This window comes from Branchiostoma belcheri, unplaced genomic scaffold (genome assembly GCF_001625305.1).
Source record: "Branchiostoma belcheri isolate BF01 breed outbred unplaced genomic scaffold, Haploidv18h27 scaffold70, whole genome shotgun sequence".
Classification (NCBI taxonomy): Eukaryota; Metazoa; Chordata; class Leptocardii; order Amphioxiformes; family Branchiostomatidae; genus Branchiostoma; species Branchiostoma belcheri.
The window spans coordinates 346,711-359,119 of record NW_017804354.1 but is presented as its reverse complement, the minus strand read 5'-3'; the positions used below and the strand labels follow the sequence as shown (position 1 = coordinate 359,119).

The following is a 12,409-nucleotide window of genomic DNA, read 5'->3' as shown; positions in this document are numbered from 1 at the left end:
GCTTAGGTAATTGTTTCCCATGGACACACGGCGTCATGTCAACATTAACCTGAGGTAAACAAACTTTGACATGATGTTAAGGTAATCCACACGTCCAGTTGTCTGATTTGCGCATATCCGAAGAAACTTCCAACTTGTCGTGTTACATTTATGGCGTGGGAAATCTGCGATAATGATCAATAATCCATAAGATTATACCCTTTACACAAACACACTGGCTATATATATATATATATATATATATATATATATATATATATATATATATATATATATAGTATATAAACATGGACTCAGCGACTGTTTCAAAGATCAAAACCGAACTGTTGCAAGGCCGTTCTATATTCAAAATGTTTAATGGATGTCGGCTCAGCCACGCACGATGTTCTGTTTACGGAAGGTAACATGGTATATGACACGGGAGGGGGCCTTTTAGCAGTCATCGACGAACAAGGGTTGTACTTGTTTTTGCCCCTCGCGTGCCACACTGAGAACCAGGTTCGTGGGTTTTGATAAATTATTCATAAATTGGTCACTGCTATGACTGCATTGAATGTTATTCAGTGACAAGCGAGTGCAAGAAATACAAAAAATGATGCTATACCTAGAAAAATCATAAATTCGGCAAAATTCAAAAAGTATTATCAAAAATAATGCCATTAGAAAAGGCTTGTAGTTTCTAATGGCTCTGACTGTTAGCTTTCAAGACCCTTTAGAAAAGCTTAGGGGCGTCTTATCGGATGGGACGTTAAAATGGAGGTCCCGTGTTTGAGGAGAGACACACCTCAAGCACGTTAAAGAACCCACGTGAGCGGAAGTGGAACAAATCATTATGGTCTAAAATGGGGTAGAAAATTTTCCCGACCAGTCTCGTAACCCCTGCTTCTCCTATTGTGTCAGTTAGACCTCACTACTTGTGAGAAATTGGGCTGGTCTCAATCATGATGTTTCTGACTCAGGGAGAAGAGTTGCTGGTACAGTTCTATACCTCTAGCTTTATGCCTAGAAGTGGCCAAAAAATGGCCTTGCATTGAGCGACACCGTTAAAAAACATGTCTGTGTGGCCACGTATCGGGTGACAACAGTTAAGGTTTCGGTGGCGCACCTTTGTATTCAAACCCGCTTAGGTCATAGTTTCACTTCCTCATGTTGCAGAGTCAACAATAACGTCAGAGAAAGACTCTTTCAATGTGGTCATGATCATGAGTTACCGAGTTACTAGTATTGTTAAGGGGGCACGAGATGGTACAATCAAGTCAGTAAGACGTGAACGGTTGTATTCCAAACCGCGCTCGACTTCAAAATATCTTTTAAGGAAAGTCGTGTAAAGTGCCTTTCCCAAGGGCACAAGATCGGTTGCATGTCAGGCCTCGAACCCGGAACGTCTTGGTTCCGAGTCGAGCACTCTGCCGTTACGCCACGCGACCCCACTAAAATATGATTTGAAATAACATGAAGCGGAATGTATTGTATTCCAAAACGTGATCCGTTCTAAAACACGAGTTTTGTAATAACAATCACGTGTTTTAGTTCTAACCTAAACACATACATACCAATACAGACAGACAGACAAGGCTTACTTGTGCAGTCCCGGATGATGCACTGTACACAAAACTCTGGATGCTTGACAGCATTGAAATATTCCACATCGTGGTCCAGCTGTGACATGGTTTGGATTGCAACGAATTGGAATGTGTGTTGTATTCCACAACGATCCAAAACATGTTTTGGAATACAACATCGACATTTCAACAATACCAGCATGCGGGCATGCAACGAGCCAATTTAGAACATCCTCAATTGCATGTACAGGATGTAAATGTTATTGTCATCACATCTTATCAAAGCCCACACTTTTAAAGTTACACAAGTGCCCAGGCAGTATCATTTTGCTGTTCTGAACTACAAATACCTATCGTTTCTGTCAAGGTGTCTATGGTTACGATGATTCAACAGTTATAGAGGTCCCAATACATGTAAAATTGGTCAGCCAGTTGGCAGGTCAGTATCCAGGACGCCAATTTGATCGTCCCTTGCCCTCCGAAGGAATCTGGAATTATTGCGAGCGAGGTTCCCTGTTTGAGGAGAGTTACACACGTTAAAGATCCAAACACTCTTATCGAACATAGTAGGGGTACTTGCCGGTGTGAGTGAATCAAACTTTCTAGGCCAGTCATACGCAGCTTGTACTTACCGTACAAAAGGTGGTTTACCGGTTATGTGGGACAAATAAGCAAACAAGTGAGAACTTTATGTTACTTGTGTCATTTAGCCTCTGTACACTTGAAGAAGCCACACAGGCGAAACCGGTCGTGTGACAGGCTGAATAAAAGTTCTAAACGGGAACTATGCGGCTCCAGATGTCTTACTGAGGGACGACTGCATTTGCAAGATGTCGGTTAGCTGAGGAATGAATCCCCTCGAATTCACAGGACAAATAAGCAAACAAGAAGTCAACCAAATGATCTTACCGGTGTACTGTCCAACGAGTTCCGAAGCAGGTTCGTTGAGCGCCCTTTTAAAGTACGTGTCACGGCAAGGGTCGCGGCTTCTTTTGTGATCTGAAGGCGCAGGTTTCGGTGCGTAAATGAGTCTAACGGAAATCCCCCGGTCACGTCAGAAGGTCAAAGTGCATGTAATCACGGGACAATAAAGTACATGGGGAACACAGAGGGTTCATGTACGGAGAAAAGGGGGTGTTTTGTACTTCCGGGTACGGTAGGAACAGTCAATTTTTGCATGGGGAGTGAGAGGACTGAAGTATACCGCTCGCAAATTCTGCCTCTCTAGTTTTATCTGTATCTTAGCAAGGGTGTCCTCTACAATAACTTGCTGGTGGTGACCACCTGAAAAATGGCTAACAATCCTGCTCATTAGCAAAATATCCATGCGACATATTCACATGGCCCCTACCTATTAACGTGTAACACACTGGTGAAATCCTTATCATTTTGGCATAGACAAGGTTGGTTATATGCAAGCTATAGTAATTTTCAGGGTTCATAACAAGAGTCCCACGATCTCATATCTTCACCAAGTCATGTTACCCGTTCAAACTTACTACTTATACTTTTTATCCGTGATTATGTAATGTACAAGAGTACCATTTGCATGAATTATATCAGTTGATCTCCACCCAATCGGTCTGAACATAAGAAAGGCTATTCTAGCATTTCCACATAAATTATGCAAATGATGACCTGATTTGAATAAAGGTATGTTAAGTAATGTTCACCTTCACTAAACTTCCAAATGTGGCAATTAATAATTTCCCAGCAGTTACCACTGCGGAATTATAGCTTTTTCCATTAATTATGAAAATAAGGCATTCATTTGCAAATCTGCCAATGTTCCTGCCCTTCTCTAGGCCCTGTTCATATGAAGTCAGCGAAGGCGCTTTACATGTGGTTTACCCCGAAGCCGGTTTCAAGTGGCCCCATCTGAACGCTCCTGAGTCGCGATTTGCGTCTAAACGCAATATGATTTGTCATTCCAAACATGTTGCTCAACCAACTAATATTATGATAGTAATATGCTCCTTATCATTTATTTCACTTTTTAGTTAAAACATTTCAATCAAAAGTTTCACCTATGAATAAATCCACTGGTTTGCTTAATATCTGCATATTGCAACCCCCTTGACCTTTATGTTTACAAATTTGCAACAAAAGTTGGTAACGTGACTAGTGTTTATAGGCAAAATTTTAACTTGACCAACTTGAAGTGCGATTGAAAGAAAAAAGGATTTCTTCCTGTAGCCCGGTTGCCCGGTATCTACCCACAGCCAAAAATAAGTGCAAGTATTCCCTCCAACATATCTTGACAGAAACAAAATACAGTCCTTTGCATCCTGACGGACGATCAGTTCACTAGTGATATAATATGATTATCAGGTCATAGCCTGCCAAAACAAATTTTGGAGGAATCTTTCAAATTGTGATACAAGCACCAAACTTGGTACAAATACTCATGAGACATTACTCTTTTGAAAAAGTACGCGGGCCACTTGATTTGTTTGACTTTTGTACTGCAGCCAATCTTCCGGGCTTTGTATCTCCTCTTTTAAACATTCTACAGTCATGAGTTTTATGTGGTAAAAAGCTGTTAAAGTAAGAAAGAAGTGACGTAAATTTGGTGTCTCTAGCATCTTGCGTTGGAACTGCAGGGGCGTTTTTTTGCCTGTGCACAATTTGCTCCAAGGGCGCTTTTTGCAAATTTGGTACTGCAGCCGACCTTCCAGGCGTTGTATCTCCTGTTCTAAACATTCTACAGTCATGATTTTTACGTGGTATAAAGCTGTTGGAGTAAGGAAGAAGTGACGCAAGTGTGGTGTCCCTAGCAGCTTTTACATCTGTAGAATCCTGTATCACATGTGCTGTACAATCATGCTGCAGATTACTAGATCATCTATTTACCGAGCAGATCTAGATGAAGATGGTTGGAGTTTTTTTTTTTTTAAATATTAATGCTTGCAATAAGCATGTTCCATTCTGTTTACTTTGTGCCACAGTCAAGCACTCTACAGGGCTTATTGCAACTATTGTATTATGTTGACATGATTGATGTTATAATGTACATAATGTATGTACGTACAATGGTGGATACAACCCACAATGCGGTCTGGAATGAGGAAAAGAATTATGAGCGATTTAGTTTTGATCCGGGGTATTGGGGTATTACAACCATTTCTCAACAAGACGGGGGCGCCACAGACTTGCTTTGAAAATTGATCCCCTTCTCACCTTGTTGAGTATAAGAAAATGGAACTTTTAAACACGTTTTGAAGGCTGTTCGGAAGGTACTTTAGAAATTGTAGTTTTTGGGGTGTGTTAGGCATCATATCAATTCACTTTACAGGTTTTTCTATCTCTATTAGTATCCAAGTCATCTAAGGTCATTATATCACATTGTCAACCGAAGGAATTCTAATATATAGCACAGACTATCATCAACATTGTACTATTAACAGTAAAGCGTTAAAATTGTATTTCTTGTTGATTGATGTGGCTCTATTTTACCGCAGCGATGGCAAGTTGACAGATGAGTGTCGTTTCACACGATTACCAATGAATGCAGACGTTTGATAAAACTTGATTTTGGTAAATATCAAATCTGTTGTAAAGTACATAACAATGTGACTCACTTGTAAAGCTTTGCTTTGATTTAGAAAATAAAGATTTTATGAAGTAATCACAATCACCTAACAATGTACAATCCTGTCATTGGAACCTGCTTTCCTATCAATTATATGTGAAATGTGAAATGGGCAGTAACAACTTAAATATATCTATTTCAACTATGGACTATGTAAAAATATACCTGTTATATCTTATTCAGATATTGTAAACATTTTTGACATTTTCTCTTTATTGAGTTTGCAACAAGACAATACAATGCGGGCACAAGGCAGCTGCTAAGCTGAACACATATTTCATACATTTCATTCGATTAACACAAGGTAAATACAGTCAAATAGTTATAGATATATCGAATATAAAATAACTGATAATATTTAACTGTGATTACCAAAAACTAAGACTACGATTCACTCACTCACTCACTCACTCTCACTGACTCAATCACTCACTCACTACTCACTCACTCACTCTCTCAAACACCCATCCCCACTCACTCACTCACTCACTCAAACACCCATCCCCACTCAATCACACACTCACTACTCACTCACTCACTACTCACTCACTCACTCACTCTCTCACACATTAACTCACACACTCACTCACTCACTCCCTCACTCACTCAATTTGTTCTGGAATACGTTCAGTTTATGCTGAATGAGAGTCGTGCAGCACCATACAGCATAACACTCAGAACGTTGCTTTTAAAGATTTTGATTTCAGTTTTGGCATGTATGTTAGTGTTTCTCCATATCGGTCTTAGAATTGCAAACGCTGATCCTAATGTCTACTTCTGTATCTGTATCTGTATCTGTATAGCCGGTATAACCGCCTTTCGGCGTAACACACCAGCTTCGCAGGCACGCGGCGCGGCGGCAGCTGGCTATATTACACCGATCGAGTTGTTCCATCTAACCCTTGAACTTCTAGCTCTAGACATTGTTTAAAGCTATCTATTGACAGTGCCCCTACTGTACTTGGTGACAGTGAGTTCCACTCTGCGATAGTTCTAGGAAAGAATGAATTCTTGAACACCTCAATCCTTGGTTGATAACTCTGGTACTTGAATGCGTGGCTATTTCTTGTTCTCTTCTGGGCTGGTATTAGGTACTTAGTAGTTGGGACATCCACCAGTTTATTAGTCATTTTGTACATCATGCATAATCTAGACATCTTTCTTCTGTCTTCAAGTGAGGTCCACTGTAGGTTTCTTTTCATTTCCGTGACACTAGCACCTCTTACATAGTTGTTCATACAGAATCTTGCAGCTTGATTCTGTACCCTTTCCAATTTGTCTTTGTCTTTCTTTGTATATGGATCCCATACTGTCGCAGCGTATTCTAGGTTCGGTCTTACAAGTGACGTGTATGCAATGGATTTTACTCTCGTTGGACATGCCCACAGATTACGTTTAATCACTCCCAATGTCTGTTTCGCCTTAGTTGTGATATTATTAACATGTGCACCCCACTTCAGTCCGCTTGTCAGCGTGACGCCCAGATACGGATGGATTTTTGTGGTTGCCTAAAGCCTGACCACAAAACTGGTAGCTAGTTGCATGTGGTGTTCTTTGTTTGTTATGTGCATAATGTAGCATTTTTCGGGATTAAACTGCATGAGCCATTTGCTTTGCCATTCTTCCAGGGTGTTCAGGTCTTTTTGGTAGAAGTTGTGAGTCGGTCTGTGTAGAAAGCTCTACATACAATAGACAGTCATCGGCAAATAACCTCACATTTGAGTCAAGCTGATCTGGTAGGTCATTTATATACAAGAGAAAGAGCAATGGCCCCAGGACGGTTCCTTGAGGGACCCCAGACGCTACTTTAACTGGAGCCGACGCCTTCCCTTCAACCACTACTGTTTGCTCCCTGTTGGTCAGGAAAGCCTTTAACCAATTCAGCGTAGGGCCTTGGATTCCATAATACTCCAGTTTTGAGATGAGCCTGCCATGGGGGACTTTATCAAAGGCTTTAGTGAAATCAAGTATTGCTAAATCTACCTGCCGTTTACTGTTTAGTGCGCCAGCTATGTCATGGACTGTTAGTATAAGCTGTGTTTCTGTGGATCGTTTGGCTCTGAATCCATGCTGGTAATCCGTTAATATACTGTAACTTTCTAGGTGCTTCATGATTTGGCTATGGATGATATGTTCAAGTAGTTTGCAGGATATGCAGGTCAGTGAAACAGGTCTGTAGTTGCTGGGGACCGCTCTATCTCCTTTTTTAAAGATGGCGCATATATTTGCATCCCTCCAATCTTTAGGGATTTCTGCAGTGTTTAGCGAGTGTTGGAAAATATTGGTTAGAACAGGCGCGATTTCACTAGCTGTCAACTTGAGGAACCACGGTGGTATTTGGTCTGGTCCGGATGCTTTAGAGGGATTGAGACCTTGAAGCATTTTTTCGACACCATCAGTAGAAACTACTATATGTTCCATTGGAGGAGTACAGGGCTGACCTAGAGATGGCATATCTGTGGTGTCTTCCTCTGTGAAAACACTTTTGAACTGTGAACTGAGTACTTCTGCTTTTTTCCCGCTGTCACTGATGATGGTATTTCCCACCTTTAGGGGTGCTACCCCGACAAGGTCTTTCCTCAGTCCTTTTATGTACGACCAGAATGTTTTGGGTTTGTCAACTATAGCTTCTCCCAGTATGTCTGCCACGTATTTAGAGTGTGCTTGTCTTATGCTTTGTACGGTCTCCATCCACAGTCATCTTGCTACCTAAATAGGTGAAATAGTTTACCTCTTCCAGTGGTTTTCCATTTATCACAATAGGATCATTGTGGTGTTTTTCTTTAAGACTTTGGTTTTATCCTCATTCACCTTAAGGCCGATGGTTTTGGAAACGATGATGAGCTTTCCTGACTTCTCTAAGACTACGACACTATAAGAAAACAGTGGCTCATCTTTGATAGTTGCCATGTACGCGTGAAGTGCATCTGGAAGCTACGTATTAATCTGGCCGTGGTCTGGTGATCCGGTGACGCTGGAGTAAGAGAAAAGCAGTAGGACGTTGTTTAATGAGGCATGAGCGGTTGAGGTGAGTCTGCTAGCTTGGTCATAATATAGGGGGCAGTGTAGTAGTAGTTATTGGACATCATCATACTTTCAGAAGATGGCTACCAATCAGCTCCATTTCCCATCGGTTATGAGGCCGAAACATCAAATGTGGTCTATTATTAGAATAGACCGCACCATTATACAGGGGACAGGGGACTTACAGTAGTGTTAATCTTGCTTAATCTTACTCAATCAGATCTTTGTGATTTTTATAATATAGTTAAACATCGTGTGATTACATACCCGTAGGCTGTATCCAAACACAGCGATAATCAATGAATCCTGGAATATGTGATGACGTATTCCGGATAGGCCTGGAACCTGTCATAGATGACGTATTCCCGGAACATCTTGTGCTTGGACGTGCCACCAATCACAGAGTCGAACCGTTCCACGTGATTACAATCGAATCTGTAGAAGAAAGAGAGAATACATCTATAGCTTGTTGATTTATATTTACTATTTACAGTACTAGTATGGCTTGATAGTAATGCACCTCACAGGATTTGTTCTGGATGATAATGAGAAAAGAAAATTAACGGCTCTCAGTGGCAAATGTGCAGATGTTGTCACATCGGCGCACCAAATCTGTAGTGTGTTTTTGGGGCACCCTGACAGACAGATTAGCTTAAGAGGCTCGGTGGGCGTCACTCCACCGTATAGGTGGGGAAGTCGTGTAAAGTGCTTTTCCCAAAGGCACAACGTCGGGTCACGGTGAGTATCGAACCCGGGACCTCTCGGTTCCGAGTCCAACGCTCTAACCGTTGCGCCACCGACGCCACACAGCGCGAATTATTAATTTACTTAAAATAACGTATATTCCCGACATCTGGATTTATTACGTATTACACTTCAAAGTCTATGTAAAAGAAGTGGGTATGTATCCTTCATGTTGTTTCATTAAGAACCAGGAAAATAAGACAATTAATTGATGAGAGGTGGAAACCACAACTCGCACAGCCATGGGTGGTACAGGGAGGACGGGTGAAGTCCCGGGCTGTGCCGTCATCCGGGCCCACAAACAGACGACCGAGAGTAACTCGGACTAAAAACATCGTCTTTGTGTCATTCCTTCCTTCTTCTTTTCCTCTTTGCCAGATCCAGTCTACATAAGTAAAGACAAGACGGTCAGATCAACTCAATAAGACCTTTATACGACCTAGCCACTACGCTAAGTAAGTAAACAATTTATAATCGGTACAAAAAGTAAAGCCAGATTAGAAACAGAGAATAAGAGACAATGACGGACGACATATCTAAAACCAAGTGAGGCTTGACATAATAATGTGATAATTATGCGAATACTGATGTAATTTGCAAAATTTATGAGAATATTCTCTAAATCTGTTGCATTACATAATAGGACTATTCAAGCTAGTGGAATATGCAATTGCGAATGAATGCAACACAGGCAGATATCAATTATGTAAATTAAGACTTAATTTGCATAATTAATGAGAAAATGCTGTAATTCAGCAGTAGAACTGCCTGGAATTCCATACTTAGGGTATTGGAAAGTTAAGTTAAGGTGAACATCATTAAACATATCCTATTCAAATGAGGACCATTTGCATAATTTATGACGAAATGCTACAATGTCAATGGCATTCTCTGTTAAGACAGGACTGTCATTTGGTGGAGAATATGATGAACTGATATGATTCATGGAAATGAGGATCATATTTGCATAATCAGGGGGAATAATCTATAAGATATCAAGAAGTAAACCTACGGTACCCAAAGCCAGCCTGGAGTCCAGCCTTGTTAGCTTTAGTCCGGACTAAAGCTAACAAGGCTGGACACCAGGCTAAGCCAAAGCACTACTAACCTGTGTATTGGTCAGCCTTTGTCGAGTTTTCCGCCAAATAGATCCCCCTTCCAAACATACCCTGTCCGGACATCCGGAAGTCAAGACCTCCGGCTATAATCGCTTCCACCCTTTCCGGTTTTGTTCCGTGGAACAGGAAATGTTCGTTGATTTCTGGTACCAACAGATTGTTTAAACCGGCGTGTTAAAACGCCTGTAGCTATAGGAGGTTCTGGGGACGGAAGAATCCCTCCTCGGCTGCTCTATAGCAGAACTCCTGTCGGTGAGCGGCATATTTGTAGTACAGGCGAGGGTTTTCAATTCTTTGAACGTTATGTACGACGATTTTTCTGTGCTTGAGTTTTTCTGCATCAATGCCTATCCCTACAGCATCTTCTCGCCATGTCTTTTCTACGAGAGACTTGATGGCTTTTGTTACCTCTGGAGTCACGTGTACCAGGTGTAGACCTTTATGCTGAGGCAGGTGTGTCCCTCTGTAGTGCTTCCAGTACTTCGGAGCCCGGATCAGGGAACCAGCAATGTGTCGGAGCTCTGCAGATCGTCTTTTAATCCATACTTCTGATAAAAGAAAAGGGATACATATTTGAGCTACATGCTACTCATGTAAACATGCTGGTGTCTAATTTATAAGATTTCGGAGACGTTAAAAATTATCCGAGGCCACGCCATAACATCATTTGTAACGCTGTGTTTCATTAGTCGCTGACAGAAAACGATACCATATTGAGGAAATCAGTGATACTTTACCTGAAGTTCGGGTACCATTTGCTAGGGGGCTCACGGTAACGTGTGTAGACCAGGGACTGATTTCTACTTGTTCGCAAGTGTTCCCAAACAGTGCTTTACGACAGACGTCTTCTATGAAGTCCTCTTCCGCCTGTGTTGTTATTAGACATGGATGTTTGTGTATACACATTGGAAGATAAAAGAATGCTATCTTTGAATACAGAAGGAAACGAATGACATGAAATCGTAGATAAGTAGTTTATATGTTTCATGCAGTCTGACTTAGACATGTAATAATATATAAATAAGATCAAGCATGAGTTAATGAAGAAGAAAGGCAAAGATTTATGACTGGCCAATAATAATGAAGAAATTACATTTTAATTAACAATGCCATGTCAGATTGAATTGACTTTATGCTAATTTTAATACATGTAACATGATGATGAATGTCTCGCTCTTCTCTCGGTTGTTTACAGTGACATAACACCTGGCGTTCAGGCCTTCAGTTAGGTCACGGAGCGGTGGTTTAGGCCGTGTTTATGTGAAGTCACCCAAGGCGCTTTACATGTGGTTTCCCCGAACACTGCTCAAAAATCGGAATATCCGGACGTTTCCGGACCTGTACATGTCCCGTGAAACTTGGCGTGTCCGGGTGTGTCCGGGTGTGTGCAGGAAATATCAGCCACGGCGTGTGCGGGTCTGTGATACCTCCGGACATGCCCGGACACCTGGTAATTAGTCGTGTGTACGGGAATATACGGGCCTGCACACGTCACACGTCGCAAGTACTGCCAAACAATAAGGGGTCACCATACATGTAGATCGTTTCGCAAATGCGTAAATTGAGAGGTGCACATGTGTTTTCAAAGCCGGTAAGAAGAACGGGCAAAATGCTGGTTAGAAAACAATATTATTTTCACTCCCGAAATCTACCTAAACATGAGTTCGTTCCATGAACCGAATTACTACCTAAAAACGTTGTAGGTAACAGGCAACGCAACACAAAGACAAGACATCTAGATTGGGTGGTAGAGGAAATCAGCGTTACATTAAAATTTGGTGAATAGAATAAATGTTGTTTGGGGGCCGATGTCTGCTATAAACTCGCCCTCGCCAGAGTCTGGTTGACTTTTGGGCCACGCCAGGCTTATATAAACTCTGCTAAAGAATCTAGAAGGATATATAAAGCTTGGTATGAACAAGGATTTTATATGAACATGGAGCTTCAACTAGGTTATGATATAACGTCCTTGGTATGAATGGGGTCTAAGTGTATCCCTGTATATATTTGTAACTACAAAATGTATAACCCTTGCTATGAACAATGAGTAGATTTCTTTGTGTGGTCCATCGTCTCCCCGCATATATTAACGCCTCATTATCCCGGCACCATATTGGATCTACAGTGGGCAAAAACAACAACACAATTACTGATCAGAATTTTACCAAACTAGTCTATTGGGAACCTTCGACCTTGACATATTTCACCTTTGGAAACATGGTCGTTTTCTTTGGTAATGAGAGGGACCGCTCTGGTGTTTTTTCAAATATCAGCCCACTTTTGTGTAAAAATAATTTTTTGGAAGAGGCAAAAGATGCATAGTTTACTTGTACATTGTTGTAAGATGTGTATTGTGGTGTCATGGTCAG

The 12,409-nt window shown here is 41.3% G+C and overlaps 2 protein-coding genes across 2 annotated transcripts in view; both read right to left on the bottom strand.

Annotated features, from left to right (window-relative positions):
• The window catches only part of LOC109484824 (E3 ubiquitin-protein ligase rnf213-alpha-like), a 17,751-nt gene extending 15,177 nt beyond the window's left edge, over positions 1 to 2,574 (bottom strand). Inside the window, exon 1 of the mRNA XM_019788181.1 lies at positions 2,472 to 2,574. The gene's annotated coding sequence lies outside the window, so the exon portion shown is untranslated. The remainder of the gene's footprint in view (positions 1 to 2,471) is intronic.
• A 5,877-nt stretch (positions 2,575 to 8,451) lies between these two features.
• On the bottom strand, positions 8,452 to 10,190 carry LOC109484784 (poly [ADP-ribose] polymerase 11-like; the record flags this gene model as incomplete). The annotated part of the gene is made up of 3 exons (XM_019788147.1): positions 8,452 to 8,613; positions 9,154 to 9,307; positions 10,031 to 10,190. Coding segments are annotated over 3 exons (453 nt in total), but the record flags the coding sequence as incomplete, so codon positions are not given.
• Between the last annotated feature and the right edge of the window lie 2,219 nt (positions 10,191 to 12,409).